This window comes from Poecilia mexicana, unplaced genomic scaffold, assembly GCF_051168715.1.
Source record: "Poecilia mexicana isolate PSO_F unplaced genomic scaffold, ASM5116871v1 scaffold_12, whole genome shotgun sequence".
NCBI classification, from domain to species: Eukaryota; Metazoa; Chordata; class Actinopteri; order Cyprinodontiformes; family Poeciliidae; genus Poecilia; species Poecilia mexicana.
The window spans coordinates 18,211,237-18,237,252 of record NW_028263381.1 but is presented as its reverse complement, the minus strand read 5'-3'; the positions used below and the strand labels follow the sequence as shown (position 1 = coordinate 18,237,252).

Below are 26,016 nucleotides of genomic sequence, written 5' to 3'. Positions count from 1 at the left end.
AATAACACAGCGGGACATTGTTCAGCACTCATTCATTCTCACAATCAGACATTACGCACAGACAAGGAGGTCAAGTTCCTAATAGTTTTTGAATTTAAAACAATTTAGTAGCTTTATTAATGTCTAGGCTGAAAGATTAATTATCATCAATAAATGATTATACCAAATCAGGAGTCTCCATTCCCTTAGATCACGCTTAATGCAGCTGAACGCCTGGCCTCTCCAGCAGCCCAAGTCTCCCCTGATAAAAGCAATAAATCTAAAGTTGCTTCTAATGGCAGATGGGCAACTTCACCAACAGCTGTCACAGTTTGTGTTGGTGAATATGAGAAGCTGAATGGGAGACTCGTAAGCCCCGAGGAGGAAGATGCAACATCAAACTGTCACTCAGGTTTTGATGTTATTCCTGCAGCTTCATCTGGACTGTTCACTACTGTTAGTTCTGCAAAATTGAAAAATAGCAACCATACTAAAGTGCTTGGGTTAATAAATTTGATTAATTGAATGGACACCCTCTGCACTAGAGGCAGATTACCAAAACCATCACAATTTTTTGCTCCCACAATACAGTGCAAGCCCACTTGAAATCCCTCAGCAGAGGTTACCATGTCTCACACACCAGGCAGTTAGAAATATTCGAATCGTCGTTGATAATCCAGCTGTGACATCTTTTAATTCTCAGACGGATCATCCAAACAGTATGTTGTAGATCTGAAGACTGTTTTTAACGCTTCATCTGCTTCCTCTAAGCCCTTCGATTTTATCTGCAGCATTATTGCCACCACTTACAATGCCTGTTCAGCTAACGACAGAGGAAGGAGCGCATGAATCAGAGAAGAAATAAAGGTGTCCGTGGTAACTCTGGAGCACCTGTAGAGACCCACTGTTCAAGTAAAAGACTGTCGGCAGGATAACTATTAGTCATACACATTTCAAATATCTAAACTTTATAGAGCAGCGGCAAAGGAATAAGTAGTTCCGACTGAAGTCAGAGTCATGTAGGTGACAAGAAGGTGCTCTCAATAAAATGTAACTATTTCCCAGTTCACCCAGTCATAGCTACTGAGTGGGACTCTGGGGAGCTTTCATGGAAATAACTGGTTGTGCCGAAGTATTTTATTAATAATTTACAAACTTCAGATTTATAGGTCTCCGTCTTTGAGCTCATCACCATGTTTTTTTGAGTAGATTGACAATGTTGTAAACTCCTCTTGAAGGTGTCGTATTCGAGATTTGTAACAGGGTAACCAAGGTGACCAGATAGAGTTTGACATATGTTGTCATGTTTATTAAGGCCTAATAGGATTACTTCACATAAGGTCATCAGTAGTAGCCTATAAGGGGGGGGGGGGGGGGAGTGCAGATCTGAAGGTTGGGGGTAGGGGGCAAAATGGGAGAAGTCAGTTTAACCAACAAGCACTCAGGAAGCACTTTAGTTGTCATGGCAGCATTACCGGGTTCAGATGATGGGATGATGAAGTGGGGGTTGAGAAAAGACCGACCAGAATGCAGGAGCAAAGCAGGAAAAGGTTGATTTACAAAATAAGTTACTCAGTTTCAATTTCATGAAATGCCACTAAATTGTTTGGGAGTTTAATAAATTGTGTGTTGTGGGTGGGGGAGTACTAATGATTCCTAAAGCATTAAAAGTCCTTTTGGAAATGACAGATGTCAATATAACAAATGTGTCTCTATGTTATGCAAGTGACTGTAACAACAGTGTTACCACAACAACCACAAAACTCACACTGCTGGTGTGAACTGCTTCCTAGCTCCCCTATAATTCCCAGTGGACAGAAGCAAGAACGCTTCCTCGGGTTACCACTCCGCTGAGACAGTTAGTGATGGCAGCCCCACCGACGTGACCAGATAGAGCTTGACATATGTCACAGTGACATCTGACAGGCAGGCAAACAGCTGAACACCATGGGAGTCCCCGGGAGTGAAACAAAGTGTCGCTGAGGGACGCCCAGCTCCATCCATGAGGCATTTCATGACCACCTCTGAACAAACTGCCTATTTATTAGTGAGATTTTTTTATATTTTAGTCTCAATAATTATGCTTACTGATACCAACTGTTCTCCACATTTTCAGCAGTAAACCTATAGATTTCCTTACATCCCCCACCATGATGTACTGTCTAGCCCAGACATTACTGCCCACACTGTCAGTCTTTTTTTTTTCCCTCTTTTGTCACAGAAATTCAGTGCAGCTTGAATTTCAACACCAGAAAGCTGCCAATCCCAGGATTCCTTTCTGTCCCTTTTTTGTCTTCAAAGTAAAGCATTCAGCCCATTCAGCCCTTATTCTGTCATTCCAACAATTTGGTCAGTCTTTATTTACCGTTTATAACCTGAACTCAGCCGTTTTGCAATCCCTGCACACTCCTTAAAAGCCCTATTCCATTCATCCATTGTGTCATTTATCTCTTTTTACACCGTTTCACTTAGCTAATGTGCCGTTATTCCATCATTTCAGCGAATAACTGGGGGCATGGTTTTATTCAGCATTTGTTATGACAGAAATGTGACTTCATTCTAAACATTTATTTTAGGGTTTGCTGTGTGTTTTATTTGTCGTTTTCAGCCTCAGTGGTACGCACTTATACGCAGCACTTTGTGTCAGTCATGGTGGCTGTTTGAATAACGGTGGTGTTGCATGGTCATTTTACAACCAGCAGGACAAAAACCATAGCAGAATGTAACTTTTTGAAAACTCTAACGTGCATGAAGTGTTCATTGTGTGCTCATGGTTAAATATACTGCTTTTATTTTTAAACATTTGTCTCCATTTTGACGTTTTTGCATTTTAGGAAAAAAAACGTCCAGAAGTGTGACATTGTAAGCAGACTGCACAGATAATCTAGGCCAGTTTGCTACTATTGCAATTGTCTTCTGAATTTTAATCTTTCCCCCCTGTTGAAATTAGATTTTTTTTAAAACTTATTGTTTTAACGGACAATTGTGCATGAAAATTGCAAAAAAAACAAAAAACAAAACAGAAATCTATACAGCACTTAGGAAATAATCAAAATAGCCAATTGTTTCATAAGCTGATTGCATAATTAATGTATGATATTTATTATAATGTCATTAAAATGTGCTTAATAAAGAAAACAAAAAACCCAACTCTGTGGCTAACTCTCTCCATAAAAATATACCGATTCTTTTACAGACCACTGTTTTTCTGCATTTGGATTAGAGTAGGACGATGGCTTTGTTAAAGGAGAAAAAGAGACAGAGCTTGAAAGGAGGGATGAAAAGACGAGTGAAGTGAGAGGCTGTGGCAAGTGTGAAAGACCGAATGGCAGACATGTAGATGGCAGAAACAGAGAAAGTGAGAAAATAATGGATGATAGACTGTCAGTGGCCAAGAAAGTGAGACAAAGACAAGAATACAAAACAGCAGTGAAACAAAAGAGCAAGACAGACCACTAATGGATAAGTGTTAGAAAAATAACAAAATGGCCAAAAAGTGAAAAAAGGAACAAAAACAAAGGACATTAAGAACCACCAAGACGGAAAGAAAAAAATACCAAGTATCAGAAATTTACAGCAGATTCTGTCCAAAACAATAGAGTGCAACACAAGTGCTAAAAAAAATGTAAATCTCTTTCACATCTGGCATACGCAAAATTATAATTAATTTTGAAATAAAGTAAATGGTCAACAATAAGAATAAGAAGACTAATTGATAGTGGGGGGAAAGCAGATGTACTATAATAAAGTATGCAGCAGTGTGCTATTTTTAAATTATTTTGTATTGTTTCCTATGTTCTTCACTTAATATTTACTGGAAGTCAATTCTTCTGATGAAAGTTTCAGATAGAGCTGTCTAAATCTAACATTCATATCCTCTTTCATGCTGTGTCCAGCAGCAGATGGATGCAGCTAGAGAGAATTTGAATGACTGGGCTAATTGTTCACTTGAAAACATGAAGATGACTCCAATAACTATCTGGAAACACACTTACCCTTTCTGTTTCTCTCTTTAATAATTGAAAACATCCATTAAACATGCAACAGATCTTAAGAACTTATCTCATATCCCTGTTAACACACAGAGTAAAATATATGCATACTGTGGAGTTTATATATCATTTCAGTAACTCAAAAGCTGAGTCAAGACTTCACAGGCCATTTTTCCAGTCCGTTTCTTATTGTTGAATTCTTGAAAAGTTCAACACGTTTCCCCGTTTTCAAAAAAAATTGTGAATATTCACAGTTAGTCATTTAATAAGGGTGGTTGTGACACACACTGATGTTTAATAGTTTCTTGTGCCACTTTATAAAATTTTGAAATTATCAATCAGTATGAAGGAATTTTATACTGCAGCTTTGAAAATTAATGCCACTTTCTGCACAATGGCATAATGCTGAAGCTGTCTGAAAGTTGAGTGGAGTGACAACATATCCGATACACAACATATTGGATATGTTGCCACTAGCAAGAATGACAGGTGTTGCACAGTCACAGTTTTATCCAATGTAAATGTTTAAAATAAACATTACTGAGGCATGCTGCAGAGAGGACACCATATGTGATAGAGGCTTTGCGTTGCCATAGCAACTTGTTAATTAAATGGAGAGTGATAGCTTAAATATAACTGAAATCTCATTTACCCTAATGGTCTACACCACTTTCTTGCCGCCATGTTGAATTCGGTTCCACCGAATTCAACATGTTTCTACACAACACCGACAATCTTTTTTTTTGGAAACTAAAAGGATCCACACATTCTACAGAACCATGAAAACAAAAATGTTTGGATTTATTATTTTCTTCTTTAACTCATCCGTGCCCCTTAAATCTACAGAAAGCCTAAAATGTCTTCCTGGAAGAAAAGGGAGATTTGAACTCCTATAGCTGCAGTGACCCATTTTCATTAAACTACAAGCGTGTAAGTAACTACCAACTCTAGTAAATATAAAGCAAAAAGAATTGTGCATGCTTGTGGGGTTCAATAAAAAGCTCTAAAGTAATACTGTATGGTACAGCCTTATCCTAAATCTCTTCAAGCAGACTTAAGTTCACACAAACTAATCTAGTGGAATGGTGGTAGTCTGGCATACACAATTATTATAATCTATAAACTGTTCCAAGTAGAAAAACTAAAAAATAATAATATTAATAAAAAAACTAAATTACAGAGCAGATAGGAAGGAAAATAAAGGAAGAGGGGAGGAGAACATGTAGGAAAAAAGGAGACAGAATACATAATCAATCATCTCTTGAAAATGGTAATTGGTGCTTTACTTTCTACTAGTTAGATAATGTGATGACTTAGAATTGTGTCTAAGCAGGTCTTTCAGCTGGCCAGAATAAGTGTATTTATTTGTACACGTCTCAGTTTTTTTTTCATTGTGATTTTCTTTTATGCACATTATGCACAGTTTCGACCTTGGATTGACCAGCTTTGGAGAACGCCTTCAGCATGACGGTCAATGCTTGGGTTAGTTCAGCTTTCCCCTCAAAGAAACATATATATGTTAATCGTGCTTTATAGTGCAACACCAAGGAAATATGAAATCATCCTGATCTTCATTTCCCATAAAAAGCAACATGGAAAATGTTGCCTGATGGAATCTGAGGAAAATGCTGCTACCTATAATGACAAACACCACTTTCATGGCAATTTCTAAATTAAAGTAGAAATCAGATAACTTGGAGGGCTAGGGGGGCGATTGATGAGGTATTAATCAAGATATTACTCTTTTTTAAAAGTTGCATTTTGCAGCTAGAGATCCAAAAGCAATCATTTAGGTCATCACATAAAACTGATTCTTCAAAAGCTCACTGCAATTTATGTTTCACACAGCTTTTAGTTGGTGCAAAAAGATTTCCCTGGAATATAAATTTCTCCATGGCATTCAGACCTTCCACGAGTTGCATAAGAAGAGTGACTGCAAATCACAACACTGAGTAATTCGAAGAAAGAGAAGAAGACAACTAGAGAGGATGGATAGAGAAAACAAATAACAGCAGCCAGGGAAACCCATGGAAATGGCAGTTAAGGATGGAGCAGGGAATGCTTGGGCACAAGTCAAGGCAGAACAGTGGCTTTATGAGAACAGCAAAGTGCTGCAGGGCTCAAGGGAATGCCCTGCACTAAGCGAAGGAGAAACACAGACACTCTCACACACACACACACACACACATAAAGTAAGAACACACTTACTAAAAGAACAAGCTGATCTGTGCACACGCTTGAGCACATAGCACTAAAAATAAACATGACAGTGGATATGAAAATAAAACAGGATGGAGACAGCCATGAAAACAAACACTGGAAGGTAGAACAGTGATGGAGAAAATAAAAAAAAAACAAAACTAAAATTTAATGAAAATCTTCAAAAGTGACTCCAACATTTTTAGTTATTTTTTTAGGATTCCCTTATTGAGCAAAATGGCTCAATATTTTAGCAATTAACTGACGTATTTTACCTTGACAAGAACCACTGATTTCCTCAAACCCTGGTTTGCAGACACACTTCCCAATGGGCACCAGCCATTCCCCTTCTGTGCTGCAGTGCATCCGTGGCGGCTCATATAAGGGCACCGAGTTATTGACGCACCGGCCCACCACCTCAACCAACTGCGACGCCTCCGATGCCGGGATGGTGTCCGGAAATTCTGCCAGGCTCTTCACCAAGAACGGGCAGCGTTTGTAGAAAACCCGCACCGATACCAACGCAATGCAGGCCCCCAAATCCTGAAAGGCCAAATAGAAGCCTTTCCGGGACAAAGGACCTAAATCCCGGACTTCAGTGTTGAGCTTCATGACGCGGTCCCCCAGGTCCAGCTCGGTAAAACTCTCGTCAGCTGCTATGGTGTCAATTTTGATGTATCTGCTCTCTTTCAACACCCTGTCTTCCTCTTCAGTTATGCCAACACCGTCCCTCATCCTGCCGTCCTCCATGTCATCCTCATCGCCATCCGTTTCATAGTAGTACATGTTAAAAGTCTCCTTGCAGGTCCCGACCCCACCAGGCAGGCTGTTGCAGTCTCTTAGCGTAAACTTGAGTTCGATGTACACTCGCTGGGCACCCTCAGTCAGGATCCAGTTGGTGTGGAGCCAGTTGTTCTGGTTCTGCTCCATCACTCGGCAAACTTGGTAGGTATGGATGGGGGCATAGTCTTCGTCTACTTCCCCGATCTCTTCCCACTGAAAGATAAAAACAAAACAAAGCAGAATATTAAGGAAACACATGAAAACTCCTTGAAGTCAACCAAATTTTGACAAGCCGCCCCAAGATTTCCTGATGTTTCAGGGTCAGAATTTATAGTTATTTTGGAAGTAAACGTACAGTTGTGACTTTTAAATACACCCAGTCCTAGTACTGTCAGCACAAAGAACAAATAAAAACATTACACAGTCATAGATGTAACATGTTTTGTTTCACTTTTTAAATCAAATATAAGTGATGATTGTTGGAACTTCACATTTAATCTACATGTACAGTTATAAGTACTAAAAGTGTTTATAACTCCATTTCAGAATATATTTGCCTATATTCCTACATAGAGCCTTAATGGTAAAATAGTTTTAATATCAATCCTGATGATATACTACAATGGAAACATGGTATTTGATGGTACTCCATATGAAGCAGCAACAGCAATTTTCCTTTTATATCTTTCTGTCTATCCGTTACTTACTGTTCAAATAAAAAGAGGATTGTGTTCAAAGATGTATATGAATTTACTGTGAGGGAGAAAAGGCACTTTAACATATAAAAAAGGTGCCCTTGTAATTTAATTTATTATTGCTCCAAAAGTGAGCGTGAGTCAATTCCTGCCTGTGTGTGCATATATGCAAATTATTCTGCAAGTATTCATGTGTGCTTGTATATCTGCATCCCTACTAGCGTGCCTCAGACAGCAGCATTAATTTCCTCTGAGGGTCTCCCGGGATGTGGCTATTATCTGCGTCACTAGCACTCTCCCATGGCTAATACAGGCGCTTCATCATGTCTCTGTAATATGGCCAGAGGGACAAAACTATGATCTGGTGTTATAGCTTAATAGCCTATATTAATCAATCCTTGCTGTAGCCGATCTGAAACCTTCTGTCTGCGTCTTTCCTCTCCGTCTTGTTCGCCATCTGTCTGATTTTTCAGCTCGCACTGCACCGGTTGAGTCTTTTGTTTTCTGGCTACGATTAATCAGCTGCTCAAGCATTTCTCTGGGTAATTGATTCACTTAGGCATTTCTGTGTTGCTAAATTCACACGCTTTCAAGATGGCATTCATAATGTCTGCATAAGCATTTCTGTCTTGAAAAATAACTTTTTTCATCATTGAGAGGCCGATAAATTTGACAGTTTAGCAGACAAACATGGACCACTTCAGAATACAAGACTAGAATAGCACTAAGTGTGTTACATTGGGGGGGAGGGTCTACTTAAGTATGATGGCAACAAGAAAATTGTATGCACGGGTATGAGACCCCCTGTTTCTTCCTGACTTTAGCCCAGTCAGTCCCACTGCAGGCATAAGCCTCTTACTGGTTAGATCACACAGATCCACCAGCCTGCCTTGAGCTTTGCACAGCTTAAAACACAATCCACACACACATACACACAGTTAGTGGGCTACCCGTTATTATTGGCATCTCAGCAGGGTATTGAACAGATGACCTTCTATCATTTTTTTTTTTTTTTTGCCTACAGGCAAATGGGTTCAGTATCCATGAATATCCATGAATGTCATTACAGAAAGTCTTCAGAATCTTCAGTGTAGATTCTGGTTATAAAATGTACACCCAAAATCATGAATTTGGATGAGATATTTAGTTGTATTTAACACAACAAAACTGCAAATATTTGCTTTAAAATAGACAATTTACTGAGTGACTTAAATGACTATATTTTAAAACTATAAAAAGTTTGACTTTGTGTTTATTCCTATGACTGCATATGCCTCAGAGATACTTATTGAGGTCTCACAACTTTATATATGCTTAATTTTGTAGAGGAAGAAAAGATTGAAATTAAAGAAACAAAAACGTGGTGTTACACAAAAAAGTTTAAAAATACAGTAAACAAAATTAGGTTAGCACAATAGTGAGAATTTTGTGGATGGATGGATTTCTAATCATGAAGAAATTGCTAACGGAGAAACAAGCAGATCCAGCCAGAGTCCTACGTAAATATGTGGATGCAATATTGCATCTCACAGTTAATAATGCAAGAGCTCTGAACACTACACACATTTCCACCTGCCTCCGAGATTAACTTAAATCCTGTTTTAGCTATCCTGACAGATTTTTATGATGGGAATTTGACTTGATGGACTTTAAGATTTTCAGCTTAGAATGTTTATGAGGAGCTTATCCGCCTTCAAATCAAACTGAGGGCAGAAATATATACTAAATGAACAGAAAAAAAAGTTGAACTCAGTCTGAAAGAAAGATCAAAAAGCAGATTTGTGGATGTGGTGAAAGAGAACATGAAGTTAGTTAGTGTGAGGGTAGAGGATACAGAGGGTAGGATTAAATGGAGACAGATGATTCGCTGTGGCAACCCCTGAAGGGAAAAGTTGAAAGAACAGAAGAGAAAGATGCAGTTGAACTCAGAAATGACAAAGAGATTTTTAGATAAGTCTCTTTTTTCCCCCCATACTGGTTGGAGACACCAGAAAAACATTGTAAAAAAAAAAAACCCAAAAAACGGAGCCTTGCAGAGAAAGAAAAGCATAGTCTGGTTGCTCATTTATTAAAGAAAATGTCCTGGGAATATTTTTACATGGTTAATATTTATGGGGATAATAAATTACTGAACTGACTGAGATGTATGCATCGGTGTAAGAGTTTACAGGGGGAAAGGGAAGGCACAGTCCTTATTGTAAATTGAAGTAGTAATGGTAGTAATAGCAGCTTGGATTCTATGCTGCATCAGCAACAATCCTTTTATCATGGGGTCATGGTTCAAAGGACAGCACAGCTTATGTAAGATAGTGCTGTAAAACAAATAAATAAAAAATTCAATCAAATAATATTAAATAATATCCCACACAAGAACATCTGATTAAATACCTGTGATATATCTTATTCAAAAACTTTTCCACAACTAACTTTTAAAATAAAAAAGATGCTTTGCAAAAACTGGAAGCCATAAAATTTAGATTCTTATTAAATTCAAGACAAACGGCATTAAATATGGTCAAACCGACTTCGTTTTCTTTTAGCCAAACACAACAATGCACCTCTTTCTTGCTCCCCATTAGGAGCAGTCTGCATATTATTGGGGGCTAGGGTCATCAAATGTCACACACACAAAGACTTGCACACAGCACGACACGACCAGCTAATATAGCATGTCAGGACCACCAATGGAGTTAACTTTGTGCTGATGAAGAAAAAGCCTTTACAAAGCAGTTCATTTGATAAAAGTCCATCACATTTTGAAGGCTTGGCGAAAAGTTTTTCATTTGTAGCTGTCAATGAAAGCTTGGTTACTCAGAAACTATGGGATTTGATGTGGGGATTTTAATTTTTTTTTCCATTCCTAATTACATCTGAAGGAATAGCATAGTATTGCTATAGTATGTAATAAAGGTAAAATTATGCTTTAATTTAACCAAGTTCTAAAAGCCAATAGTATAACTGCCAGTGGTGATAAAGGGTCTAAATATATAACATTAACCTTCCGCATTGCCTCCTTTTGTACTTCGTACTTATTCCCCCCCCCCGATCCCTCCACACTGCGAACACAACAGTCCCTATAGGCATCCCTGCAGAGCCTCATTAGTGTGTGTGTTGAGTTTTTCTTACTTTAAGATGTGTGGCTGTGCAACACTTCCATCAGCAGACCCCCTGTGGCTGCGCTGAGTGCTCTCCCAGCTTTAATTCTATAAAGCCGCCTGCAACTTATTATTACCACCCATTACCGTTGACCATCGTGACACTGTAATAGAACTGTTCCTCTGGCTCCTTACGCAAACAACACCTCACCTCGCCTTTTTCTATTTCCGTCCGCGTCTCATTCATCCCTCGTCTCGTGTGTCATTTCACTGCTTTTTAAATTTGAGTCATGTCTGTCATCAGTTCCCTTTTGTGTCCCCCTGCATTCTCTGTTTTAATTATCAGATCTAAGGTCCAACCTCGAAACACTATTCAAAAAGGTTTCCTTCACCTCCACCCTTTTAAGACTTCTTGTCGTCCAACATTTTCAGTCTCTGCTCTTTTTTTCAGTCCTTACATTTTTTTTTACATTTCCCTTAACTACTTTGTGTTATATATCCTGCCAATCTCTGCCATTTCTAAATCGATGTGTGTTGTTTCTTTATTTCCTGTAGCTCTAATCCGAATCCTCAAACCTACTGAAATACACCAAGACAAAAACATATAAGAACGTCATGAGATCTCATGGCGGGAGCTCCACTTAAATTAAAATCAGAATATTTCTCACTAAAATGCAGCCTCTCTCATATAGGTCAAGGGTGACCGGTACTGTTTATTTTTTATATTTATAGATGATGATACAGCTGATAAGGATGACAACAAGCTGCTGCCAAAGCATTTAAAGACCATTTTTGGTACTAAGGGGAAAAAAATTAATTGTTCCCGATGAGACAGAAACTTTTTACAGGAATTTGTAAATATTACAACAAACTGTCTGCCAACACAACAAGCACTACGGTAGAGCTTTATATTGACTGTAAGAGGCTATTTCATTCAAATATACAATAAGGAATGGGTGCTGTGAAAAAATGGCTTCAAAATAAAATCCCACAGATTTTAAATGGCTACACCAAAACTGTATAAAATGCAGGCTAATTGCCACGTTGGTGGTAACCTGCATCACATGTCGTTCCAAACATAGCTTGATCAGACCCAGAGATTTTTAAAACAGTTTAGATTAATCAAACTGTGATTCTATTTGTTAAAGCACACATAAAATAAGTATTTTTGTTGGGGTTTTTGTGGCATTGTGACCACCTTACAATTGCACAGGCGTACAATCTGAATTGTTTTCTAGCTTCTGTAGATTCCTTCTAAGTGTTTGCTTTGTCCTTTTTTAAACAAAAAGGGGAATTCTTAGCTTAAAATACTGCAGATGGTGTTTTTCCATCTCTTGCAAGCTTATCATAGCCTTACATCTCTTGAAAGTGAAAACAATAACCGGGAAGATAGATCTGGACAAAACAAAAAAAATAAAAAATAAAAAATATTAACCCTTTTTAAGATGGTCGAAAAGCGGGTTCACTTTCTCAACAGTGACGCACAGCTGGTGGTAGTGACATTCGCCAACATTTTGTACATGTCTGCCTGGTTTGTACTGTGTGCTCAGCATATTTTATGCTTGCCTGTCCTCATCTCTGCTCAATTAAGCACACTGAATCAGTGGAGGCGCTGGATGAAACAGACCTTTATGACTAGATGTTCAGTCAAGCAAAGCACAGATTACATCAATTTAGAGTGAATTTTGCCTCTTTTTCCTGTCTTGCACGTCTAAACTGACGGGCAAAGGAGGGCGAAATGATTCACCGATTATCTCACATTGACATCAGATGGATATCATAGATGTTGCTTAAGGAACATGGAAACACTCTAAAGGAATACACAGAAGGAAATAGACTAGCTTGGTTATATACTTCATGAATACTGTGGAATGTGTGCATTAAATGTGACTAACCATTTGTCAAGCTTGTTAAGTAAAAGGCTGTGAACCTTGCCTTCCAGCAGTCAGAGTTGTGAGACACTGCCTCTTCATTCTGTGATAGTAAGATTAAACATTAGCTGAAGCAAATCTGTGCAAAGATTGCCTCATTAGGTGACATCGTGGCATAAGAGAACATTTTTAGAGATTTGTTTTTCAAGCATTAATCTCAATATTAGTGGTCAGATCTGATCCGAGTACAGCTTTAGTTTTTGAAACTAGTCTTAAAAGACAATCTAGGCCTCTCCCATCATCTGTCAGCCAACCGTCGTGTTTTTTTCATTCTTCTAGTGAAGGTTTAATGGCAAACCTGATGTGGACTAAGCCTACAAAGCACATTTCATCAGCCTCCTTTTGTCACCACTACATTCAGAGTCTGCCTTGTTGCAGGGCCTTTACAAACCCATCAGCCATCACCTATTGATGTTTGGATATAGAGTGAAATGGTTTGGGGATTTACTGGACTGATGGGTTACGTGGGAATCAAACTGACCACAAATATAATCTATATTGTGAGATCTATTTTTTTATGCCGTCTCAAAGAATTAAAACCTTTTTGAGACCAAACTAGTAGACAAGTTCACCACTTCCATCACTGGCGTATGGCAGCAAATTGTAGAGTTTCTACTTTAAACAGAACTTTTATTCTTGAAGCCAAATAAAGCTTTTCTTGCCACACACTTCAAATGACAGTCTGTCACTTTCTTACAGTCTGGCAGCTCTCCTTCTTTCTGGTATTCTCTCAACTTTAAGCTCATCTTATATCAGACCTCAGATTGGTATATCACATTTCTTGGGAGGTTATTTGCACCATGATCCTTGAAGTGATGATTTATTAGTCTTTGTTCATCATAAAAATAAATTAAATTAAAAAAACTTCTTGATTTTTTTAAAGTTCAAAAGTTGTATAAAAATGTAAAAATATAATTTGAAGTGTAAATGAAAATGTCTAATATGAAGCTGCACTATTTCTTTTTTCCCCCTGTTTTCTTTTTAAACATGGTGAATATTTGCCACATCAAACATTGAAAAAAGAAGCCGGAGTTAAGCAAAGTTATGGTGAACAATCCACAACTGTTCAAATGGTAAAGTTTAATTTCTGGAAAGACAAAACCAAAATAAGACAGGCTATCTGGAACATGCATGAATATTTACAACTGAAGCCAGAACATCTATGATAGGCAACACAATTCAAGGAGTTACTTTCTTAGAATAAACTACATTAAGTCTAAAGCAAAAAAGAGGATAAGAAAGGGAAAAAAAGGACACAAGAGCCTTCACATAAAGAGTAGTGAAGGATCACAATCATGAAAAGGTCATTTCAAAATTTTTTTATTATTATTTCTGCTTAGCATTCAGGTTATGGATGACAAACTTAATCCTATAGTCAAACTGGGTTATAAATCAGAGAAAGTTCATCAGTTAAAGCAGTACATGGCTAAAAATCTAATCTATTATCGTCACCGATGTGACTCTTCAATAAAACACGCTTTTATAGTCTTGTTTGTCCACTCCAATTACAACTCCTTTTGTCTATTCATTTTTTTTTTATTGTTGGTGCTTTGGTCTTGGCAAGCCTCATCTGTTAGACAACCAAGCAACTCCGTTGCATGGCAATCCATGTGCAGAGCTCAGATGGAGATGTATTTTTATAACATTGGTGATAAGATCATACCAAAGCAGGGGACGAGTTTAAAGCTGCCAGACTCTGTAAAGTAGAATTGAAGTGATAAAAAAAGTTTTGGTGCCACTTTGACAACTTCTTCAGCCAAGACTGGAAGTGTGAACACGGACATTTGTTTGTGGAGGGGGAGTGGGCTACAGATGGGATACGAACACGAAAGATAAACTGCAATGGCCAACTCCAATTATGTGCCGTTTAACACACCAAAGAGGGATTATTACTCTGTTGGAGAGACGTGTTAGAAAATATAACCCCTTCAAATTGTTAGGCTTTACACATTTTGTATTTGTCTTGGGTTATTTGAGGCATATTTAAACATGTTTTATATTTTTAGAAGGTGATAAAAGCCATATTATTTATACATTTACAGAAGGACGACTTTTTTTCTTTTTACTTTGTTTGCACACCCATTTTATAACTCAAATTAAATAGACGACAACCTAATATTCATCTTAAGACATAGATAAACGCGAAGAGATAATGGGAATTTCATTAGGAGATTTCAATACGTCTTGGGTCTCATTTCCTCTCCGTCTGCCCTCAAGTTATTTATGTAGCTTGGATGTTAGAAACGCACACACACACACACACACACACACACACACACACACATTTAACATAATCACTTCCTTATTCTGATTGCACCTATGTCTGCTTTTTCAGCATTATCTTTCCCATCTACATAGTGTACAGCCTCAAAGTGAGCCGTGATTTGAATATCAAGAGGAGATAAAACAGCTTGGTCAGCACTATTGGTCCGGTGGGTTTCTCCTGCTTAAAAGAAGCAAAAGCTACGACTGTGGCTAATTTTTCACATGTATCAAATGGAAATGCTACATAATCGCTCTAAACTAAATAAAGAATTAAAACTTTTTTTTTTCTGGTTGGGTATTTCTGTTCCAAGCAACCTGTCAATATTGAAGGTAATATTTCTCCAAGCACCACTTCTTTATTTAAAAACACTATTTTTATTATAATGTAATGTGAAATCACATTTTAACTCATTCTCTAATTGGCCTTCACTTTGGGAATACTTGGAGATGGATATTCAACTTCTGGCTTGAGAATAATCTATTCCACGGTGACTTTCAATATCTTATTCATGAATTCAATTTAGCCTAATAATGAAGTAAGGGTTTCCAGAAATTAAATGACCTTTAACCTCGACAAAGCAAATGAAGCACTTAAAATGTATAATGAAATGTAGGTATTTCTAGGTATGCTTTGGAATACCCAGAAACTGAGAAACTACTTTTAGCTCATGACTTGAAGGTCACTGCTGAAGAAAATCAGCAATGACCTGCTAAATAAATATTCTGAAATGATACAAAACACATTTTGGCTTCATGCAGACCCATGCGCTTCTTTAGAAATAATAGTATGCTTCGTGAAAACCTGAAATAATTTATGTCTTCTGCACTTCATTTAAAGATAGAACAGTAAATATTAAGTTGAATAAAATTGGACTTATGAAAAATGTATTTTATGCCTCTGGAATAATTTTACTCACCCCATTCTTTGGATAAGCCACCCAGCCAAGGTCTCCCATCACGGAGCGAGAATCCAGCAGGTTCACTTTGTTCAAGAAGAGAGAGAAAAAAATAACACAAACATAAGTCTTAAATGTATGTGGGGGTTGGGGGGAAACAACAAAAGCATCAAGAAATATGCAAATATATATATATATATTTTTTGTTATTATATTTAAAAACTCTGGCATTAAATGAGACACTCGCATGTTATCCAATGCAGACATGCACTTATAATCAGTTCTAATAGGATACAATGTTTTGTTGGCATGTCTTTTAAAATATATATATAAATTTTCCACTAGGAGGAAACTTATTTCAAAAACTCAGTTGATGAAGGTTGAGGCCTGCTGCTGCTGAATCAGATGCCGAGTACTGGCCAGATTTGAAAGCTATACACCATACCAAACTATAATCACAGCATCAATGTTTGCGATACTCCAACTGCAAAGAATTTACGTACTTGTTAGACTATCATGTTTGAGTTCTGCACTAATTATCTGGATGCTGGTTGTAGTTCAATCCCAGTATCCTCCTGTCACATGTCTTAACCCCAAGTTGTCTCTTGATCTATGAGTTTGTGTGAGCGTAAATAGATGAATATGCTTCATGTAAAAAAATGCAAGTGGACAGGATGACTGGGAAAATGCTCTGTAAGTTCAGTCTATCTGAAGGCAACACATTTTTTTTCAAAACGTAATCTCACAGAAAGGGGTTGGGACATCATACGCAGAAATAGAAATAACAAGTATGGAGACCTTATAGATTACTGCAACTTATTCTGTCATCAATAGCTTTATAATAGATGAAACTTTGATTGAAAAGCAATGCTTTAGCAAAAACATGCAAATAAAAAAAATATGAAGGTATTCTTTCAAGCAGACAAACAGTAAATCTTCCACCTTTTTGATTCAAAACTCCAAATTTTAATGCAAATACAGTAATCCAGACATATCTATCATCAAACCTTCTTAGCTCAGTCACTCAGATGAGAGCTGTTGAGTGCGACTACTTGACCGGTAGCAGCTGTACAGTCTCTTATCTCCACTACCTGCACAGCCTGAATGCAGCAAAATTACTCAAGGTCTTGGCAAAAATAGCATCTGACTGTGGTGACCATGACCTCATAGTGGGAGGTTTTAAATGCACTTTGCTAGACTTCGAAAGTCAAAGTGAGTATGTCATCCAGCTGCAACTTGTCTTTGCTGGCTGGTGGGTATGGCTCAGTGCGCATTAACGAACAGACAGGTCTTGCTGTAAACACACTGGCTGTGGGAGAAACAGGCAGGTGTAAAGCCTTAAGTGACTTTGACAAGAGCTGAAGCCTTTTTTTCCAGATGACTGGGTCAGGACAAACTCTCAGCAGCAGTTTAACGAGTCCCTCATAAATTACAGACAGATGATGAATGGCTTTTCTGGCGGCTCCAGACTTTGTCTCTTGTTTGCCGCAGCTTGTAGGGTCATAAAACCAACCCATGTTCTGAAGTTTGCTGTACTTTATCTGTTCTATGATAATGTTTGTGCAATCCAGCCATAAAAGTTCTGTCATCTACACTCAGATATGTGATGAATTGAAGCAGCTTAAAACCGACATGCGCTGAAAAGAAAAACGAAATGTACCAGGTTCTCTCTCTTAAGTGGTTTAAAGACGTTTTTTCCCCCCTAAACCCTTTTGTCATGTTTGAAACTTAAATATGCATTAGTGTGAATCTGAACAGGAAGTGGTGGGGCCAGGAATAACGATTGTCTGCCAGCAAGTCATATACAAACTGTGCAAAGCACAATTGTCCTTCCACAGAGCAACAGGCTATTAAGGGTTGAGGTGTTTAAACACCCTAAATTTGTCATTTTTATACAACAAAGGCAGCAAATACCATCTCAGTTATGCTTGTTACTTGCAGTGGCAAGTAAACAAATAACATTGAAGTTGCCATTCAATCTGCTTGAGGGTTTTTGTTCCCTTCTCTTATTCTAAGGAATCTGGTTTATCTCTGCCCTGCTCTTGTTTGAAATCTGAAATACTCAGACTGGTTAAACCTTGACTGAATTTTTCTAAGCTAAACTAAAGGGATGTAATGAGATCTCACCACACAAGTTTCCATGGTATGAATTGCCAGGATTTTTTTATTTTATTTTTATTTTTTTAATGTTAAAGAGGCATGCTTTCCATTCAGTGTCAATGTGTAACTATTTCTGGTGAAGAAAATCCAATTATTATTATGGGCCCCAGATATGCCTTAAACTGGGATTTAGATATCCAAGTTTCAGACTATATGATAGGCAAGTTTGACACTATTTTGATGTAAAAAAAAGAAGGTTTTCAATTACCTTGATGTAGACTAATAAACTAAAACAAGATAAATTGGAATGACATTTGAATATGTTGTATTTGTAAAAACACAAATAGGAGCACTATAAAATGCATATTTGGCAATATGACAAACTTAGAATTAAGCATAGCAATGGGTTATATAGACATCTCAGCTAAAATACAGCTTGTTAATGAAAAAATAGAGCAAACACATTTTGCTATCTGTTCAGCAGCTTCCATGCTTGACCCCAGGCACTCGCCTTTTATCAGTCTCAACAAATACCACGGTCTTAAAAAGGTGAAAATTTCAAAACTCTTGACATTTCCCCTCCTACTACTCCTACAATTTAAAGTCCTGTTTTATATAAAAAGTGGTCTCAAGTTGCCCCACACTCCCGTTGCTCCCGTTACCTGTTTAAGCGTCACTCTTATTTTTCTTGTTTGCAAGAAAGAGTGCACACTTATAGTTTCCAATTCAGCAGCCGAATTCAAGACTGTGTCACTGTCTGAGCTGCAAAAGATTGCTTTTCCAGCTTGGAAAAGCATGCTGTGACAATTAAGGCAGCGCCACCCATTATTGTTGTTGGAGTGTTTAGCTTTTCCAAAAGTAAAGCATGTCAAGCCAATAGCTCAGATAATTAGCCAGTTATTGGCTTTCAGTGTAACTCCATAAACAAAACAGCCAAATGTGATGATACTCTGTGCAAACAGTCAGAATGATTTCTAACTTATGCTTTTAGGATAAAAGCACAAGTGTCAACTAAATCAATCCATTGTTTTAGTTGACATTTGTGATTGCAATAAAATTGTATATGTTTTACTTATATGAATGTCTTCATGTTAAAAAAATTATTTAAAAGGAACTTTCATAGACCTAGTCTGACTTTCAGCTGTTCTCAACTAATAAATGTTCTAAACATTCCTGTATATGTAATAGTCAGTATAAAACTCAAGCAGCAGCATTTTAATAACTGTCATAAAGAAATATAGATAAAGTGCTTAGATCACTTCTACATTACTTCTTTTTGAAAACCAAAAGATGAACCCTGCACTGCATTAGAAATATGACATTGCGATAACTTTTCGGATATCGTATTGACAATATTGATAATGATTAACCTGCATTTTTCTGTATAATCAACACTTTGGTAGTTAATTTACCTTGACGCCTCAAAGCTCAGTGAAAAGTTTATCCAAATAGAATGACGTAAGTTGAAGAGTTTACATGCAAGGCACATGAAATATTATAATCTTACAAATTTTGCATACAATAAGACCTTTGCAATTAATATTTTGCTCAGCTCTAAATGATGCTAAGAAACAGTTGTGTTTTTACTCAAGGTTGTGATGCCATGAGAATCTCTTATGGGCTCCAAGCTACTTGGCCCTCTCGTTGGTCTACATGCCAAATTAAATGGATTCAGTTTTTCCCCCCAGAGTAATTAAAGTAAAGGCTAATCACAAAACTGTTTTAAATAATCTGTAAATTTAGAATAACACGGTTCAGGTTTACTAAAGTACGGAAATTATTCCAGATGGAGAATTTGAGCTAATCATGAAAAAAAACAAAAAACATATTTTAAATGTATAAACAATTCACAGTGGAAATTGTGAAGTGTAGGCATAGAGGTGAAGTTCACAGGTGAATTCACGTGATGTAGTAGAACATGTAATAGTTCAAAGTAATGGTTAGCTACAGTCACTTCCTTACATGAGTTGACATAAAAATGCATCATACTGCCACTGTGTGAATTTGGTCAGTTTAGTGATAAAAATCTGTATTTAGTAATTGGCACCCTGAAGCCTGAAACATTAACTATAAGTCAAAGACGCTTAATTAAAAATCAAAGCTAACCAACCTGCTAGAAAAAAAAAAATAATACAGACTGTCTAGAATCTGAGGTAAACCCAAAATTAAAACTCCCTAAAGAGTAGAAGTAATGCATAACATTCACTCAATATTTGCAAAGCTCATGAACATCAGGTGTAGATAAATGAACAGCAGTTCTGTTTTAGCTGTAGATGCTGTGATAAGCACTGTGCAAAAAGAACAGCCAACCCTCAAAAGTAAACAAAAGGAAAGCTACACATAAAACACCTGCAGACAGGAGAGCAGAACAAAACAAGGACAAAGCTAGCACTGTAACAAAAGCACACTTCCCCCTCACACACTCACCGCGTCTTACTGTCTCCACAGCTCTGCTGAGAATAATAAAAGATGTCCTTAGGAGGCGATTAGACACCTAATTAGGCCATAAAGAACAGATAAGTGATACTGAACTAGATCATAAGGGATACGTTACCTCTTTCATTCTGTCTCTCTCTCGCTCTCTAAGGATAAAACCAGACAAGTCGGAGCTCAGAAATGACAAGCATCTACAGAACGCGTTATTAAAAGTCATCAGTACTGAATGAATGGCGCGACATAAAGTTGTGAGCCACATTATTTCAAAGACTGAGATTTGAACTATGCCAAAGAGTGAGGATATTTTCTGCTCCGAATGTTAACGATTCTCACTTAGAATACAGTTAACATATAAGCAATTTTGATACTCTGATCAGTTGCAACTTTACCCAAGTGATTTTTAACAAGTTCTTGCACACAATTTGTTCGTTTTGTTTCAAACATATTTTTTTTCCAAAGTCTATTTCTTCCTGTCTTTACCCCCTTGTATTGGATTGTAGCATTTACGTGCTATATTTTATTTTTCTTGGCTGAATGGTCTGCTCTCCATCTGCTGTGCTGTATGCAGACAGCCAGATATAAAAGTCCCTCAAACCTGTTGCGATTAATTTTTCCCTTCCCCCTTAATTGTGTTGACTCACTAATGCAACAAATGGTGGTATTTTTTTTTTATGCTTCAAATATTAACAGGCTGAACTAGAAAGGAAATGGGCTGTATTTTCAAACATCCTCTAAAATTAATCAATTTCAATAAGAATGGTTTAGCTTCGGGAGACGAAATTAATCACAGAAGTGTGTACAGTTTTCCTCGTAATGATTCGTCGGGGGATTCATCACTGCAGGAAACTGTTCCCATTAAAAGAAGCATCAAGATTATTCTTCTCATTTGATGTTCTTTTGGCTTCCAACAAACACAAAAAAAGACCACGGGCGCATCTCAGCAAAGCAGAATATAATTGAAAAGTTAATTTATTTCGGTAATCTAAACTAAAAAGTGAAACTCGTTACACAGACTCATTATCCACAGAAGGGTATCTGAAGTGTTCATCTCAGGTGGTTTTAATGATCATGGTCAATGGTATTATGTAAAAGCCTGACCACAAAAGGTCAGGATCTGGCAAACAGATTAATGGGAAGCTGAGTGGAAGGAAAAATTGTGGTAGGAAAAAGTTTAGAAGCAACTCCTAATCATCAATGATGATTTGAGGAGCTGAGGTATTTACTGATGGAATATATATGTTTATAAAACAAGTAAACTTCTAAATGATATTCTAACTCGATGAAAAACATCTGTATATGAGACACATTCCCTTTCACAGGATATTCACTTAGTTGTAGTAGCACATGGCATGATAAAGTTATGCTAATATTAAGACAAAAGAGTAAGTCCTGAGAGTTGCCAAAATTAAGATTACTACAAAGATAAACTTTGTGATTGTATGTTACCCAAATGTTTTTTTGTTTTTTTTCCCCTCTTCAATTACAAAGAATTAGTCAAATGAGAAAACAGGCTGATTTAATTATGGGCTGTGCTCTTCCCTTCAATTATGCATGCAATTCTATGATTATCTATCACAGTGCAAATATCAGTCGAATTAATCTTTAACTTGTGTTGAATATCTGATTTGCACTTATGTAGTGAATAAAAGTACTTATATGACATCCAATTTTAAAAATAATGAGACAGAAACACTGATTAAGAGTTTAAAAATGGGGACAAAGAGTTGACTAATTCCTAGATGAAAAGATCAAATGTCAGTTTGCTTCAGAGCATCTCTCTGTCTCCTTACGCCGTTGCATGCTGATTAATCTAAAACTCTGAGTTGTTGAGAACGACAAACCCCTCACGGGATAAACTGCATGTATTTTTATTTTCATTTTTTTGGTGAGATTATTCCTACACCATTCAGAACAGTGACAAACTCATCCTATTAACTACAAAAACGTAATTCCTGAACCCCTGGTGGAATAATTTCACCCCTTGGGATCCAGAAACAAAGACGCAAACCAACACAATGTCGCAGGACTCCTGAAAGGTGCCGCGCAGATCCCCCCCATCCAAGCTGTTTAAAAGACCACACATTGGGAGTCACTTTTGTCAAGCTAAACTTTTGACCAAATAAATCCATCATGGGAAGAATACGCAGGCTGATAAATGTTCCTCATTTCCCGGATAGCGTAACGCTGTTCAACAGCTCCGAACAATGGTGCCATTAAAATGCTGCTCACTGTGCAGACAAAAGACTCCAAACAATACCATAGCCCCATTTTCCCTACTTTGCAAAATATTTCTATATGTACCGCTACGAGATTATCGGGTGACGATAACTTTGACAAAAAAGTGCCACAGTTTCAAGATGTTATCACAAATTAGTACTAAATTTACTGACGACGTTTCCATTGCATGATTTGGGAACAATTTCATGTCTCCCTAATTGGCAAACCACTGTTGTTGTTCTTTGACGCTGAAGTTAGCATGTGATTGGTAGCTTCCAATTCAACAGCTGAATCAAGCGCTGCGTCACTTCCTGAGCTACAAAATGACACACCCCAAATCAGATCCCAACATCAGCTTCGTCATCAGCTTTTCATAAGTCTGCAAGTTAAGTGGTTGCTTAGCAGCATTTACCTTGTCACAAGGTTGATGAAAACAGCTGTCTGATCAAAGAAAAACAAAAAAAAAACAATAACTGCTTTTAAAAAGTTCATGTCGGTCTGCTTACTCAAAAATTGACCAAATTTATGTTTTGTTTTCAATGTTAATTTCCATCGTCTGCTCATAATATATAGCATAACGTAAAACTTGTCAATAAAGCACTAAAAACGGTTAGTTTCCTTATAACAAGAAAGCTTCAAAAATATTAATCGTTTTGTGGTTTGGACACTTAAAAAGCATGCAAAACATAAGTGGTTCATAATGCCCCTGTTAATATCTAAAGGTGATGAACTTCTAAACTTTAAAAAAAAGTATTTTCAGAAGATATTAAACAATGCATAAAATCTGTAAGACATAATTAATAATTTTTAAATATCAGTTAAATCATAATAACTAATTTATTTTGACAATAATTCTCACCTAGCCATCATGAATTAACTGAAGATGTCCATTGTGTATATTGGTGGTATAACAAATTAATATATCAACTTAATATAAAGTTTAGGCGTTTCTGTAGCAGCAGTAAGTTTATATGCAGGTTTAGCTCAATGCTAATGCCAAACCTTCATGCTTGCAGCACGCTCTTAACACTGAAGCAGCTGCTGCCAATAAAAGCCACATTTTAAGTGTCACTGTCAGGAAAAGGGGCTTTTCGTTAGAGATCTGCAGATCAGGCGTCTGCTGACCAATATGATTTCTAGTTTTCTTTGAGATGTCACCTGCTGATTTTGATTATTTTCTCAAAAGACTTTAAGATATAAAATATTTAAAAAAAGATATGTTTTGAATCCAGCCAAAAATGAAGACATCATGAGATCATCCTTATTTTTTGCCCTGGGCATATGTCCCTAATCATAATACGATTAATAATAAACTGCATATATGCAGAGCATAACTAAAAGTACTGAGAGTTTTTGGTTTGAAGAATTTAATGAACAGAGAGAAAAATTCAACTTCAATGTCAGACCTGTCGACAGCATAAAAATGTGCAGATTCTGATCGGTAAATCTCCAATTTACATACCATCTAGTCAGGTGAAAAACTTGAAATCGTGACATTATTTTTGAATATTGTTATGACATATTGAATCTTTATCATGAAGATCCCACCACGCTTCTTGACCATCTTGTTGAGAATCTGGATCTGAAGCGGGCATAAAAGGCAGGTGAACTCCTCCTAAATCAGGACAGTCTACCACATGTAATGTCTAAGCAGTTGAGTTCGATTATGACACAAAGAAATTGCACTGGTGATTGTGATGATATGTATTGTGCAGTTTCACCATTTTGTTTGAGTGGATCTGAGACATCTGATCAGATGTTTCATGCTTTAGCAAAAAAACTCTTGTTTTTTTGTTGTTTTTTTTAATTAACTAATTTGGCAGATAAGAAAATTAAAAAAATGTGTAAATCTGTTGTAGCTGATAACTGTACACAATTTCTGTGGACAAATAATGACTTAAAACATAACTCAATTAAAAACATGCAAATTATTATGAGAAATGTATGGCTTAAATTCTTAACAGTTTGCTTTACCAGTGCAAGACCTGTAACACAGCGTAACCCAATTAGCTCAAGTAGACATTTAAGAAGTGAGAAAGATCGGGGGAAATTAATGTCATTTTAAAACTTTTTTTTATGATATCATGATGATGAAAAGTCTGGAAAGACAAAGTGCGAAATGGCAGAGTTGCAATGGATTAAAATGAGCAGTTTATATGTTCTAGGAAATTGTTAAGGACTGATCCAGACATCTCTGCTGCTTTATGTCTCTTTGCTACCACGTCCAAGTACGCTGGTTATCTGACAGGGACATGTTCTGTTCAAAGGTCCTTTTTTTATTTCTGCTTTTATCGAGTCGGAACACACAGTCATTAGAGGCTAAAAGAACAGCTGTCATAAATGTACCTGCTTTAATAACACCGGGCAACCCCCCCTTCTTTTGTCAAGCAGCCATATCAACACATGAGCCTGGCGGTTAAGGGCACTTGAGAGAGACTGCAAACCTTTAACCGATCCGACTTTTCAGAGCCAATTAAAGCCTGATTTAAGCAGCGAGCTCAGGATTTGTGTCAGTCACCCCAGAGCGTGTCTGCCCCGCTTTACCTTCATTTGCGGGGATGCACCACGCTCCGATAACTGCCAGACTCCAAGTCCACGTCCATGCCACCGGCCGAATGCCACAACTCCTCCAACGAGATTGCATGGCGCATCCAAAAACAACAACAAAATTTGAAGAAAAATAAAAAAATTCAAAGCCGGCAACCGTGGCAGGTCGTCCCTAAACAAGAGCAGCTTCAGTCAGGGTCAGACGGGAAACCGTGAGAAAACCATTTGTATTGTTCAACGTCCGCTCGCGCAGATTGGAGCTCATGTTCCGCCGCGACCGGAGGACGGTAAATGAGGAGCGGAGTGAGCTCCGGTTTGGGGAAGGCGGGCAACGCGCCGGGGGGCGGAGTAAAAGCGCAAGGTCTCTCCAATCACAGACCACCCACAGGTGAAACCCGCCGCTGCTGGACTGCTGTCCAAATGATCATCGATTCTCAGTCCTTTCCACTTTAGTTCTCAGCCCATTACTTTCTTGTTCCATTTAGGTTGCTCCATCTCTCTGACTGGGTGTATGAGAGCAGGGGAGAAAAGCTTTGCAATTCGCTGAGTCTTACGGTAAAAGCTGACATGGTGAATTGAATAAAGGGCATTACCAGTTTGAAACTGATAAATCAGTTATCGCATTTTCTCATAAAGTATTTATGGTTTTGTTTATTAGTCCACGTGAAGCAGCTATGATTAAGAAACAACCTTGCTGCTTATGTTTCTGACCTCCTGTGAGGAATTATTCTGAGTGGAAATATATGTGAACTGTATTCTTGTAATAAGTCAAACTGCAGGTGTACAAAACAAAATATCAATACAGAAACTAAGTTAAACTGCCTTGCAAAACCTATTCATAGAATTGAACTTTTACGCGTTTTTTACATTTCAATCACAAA

The 26,016-nt window shown here is 37.4% G+C and overlaps 1 protein-coding gene across 1 annotated transcript in view; it reads right to left on the bottom strand.

Moving 5' to 3' along the window:
- unm_sa34860 (un-named sa34860) overlaps window positions 1-25,531 on the bottom strand; it is a 66,196-nt gene extending 40,665 nt beyond the window's left edge. Inside the window, exons 1-3 of the mRNA XM_014980486.2 lie at window positions 25,133-25,531; window positions 15,857-15,921; window positions 6,446-7,166 (exon numbers count right to left, since the gene is read on the bottom strand). Coding sequence (XP_014835972.1) covers window positions 6,446-7,166; window positions 15,857-15,921; window positions 25,133-25,232 — 886 coding nt within the window. The 5' untranslated portion in view covers window positions 25,233-25,531. The remainder of the gene's footprint in view (window positions 1-6,445; window positions 7,167-15,856; window positions 15,922-25,132) is intronic.
- Between the last annotated feature and the right edge of the window lie 485 nt (window positions 25,532-26,016).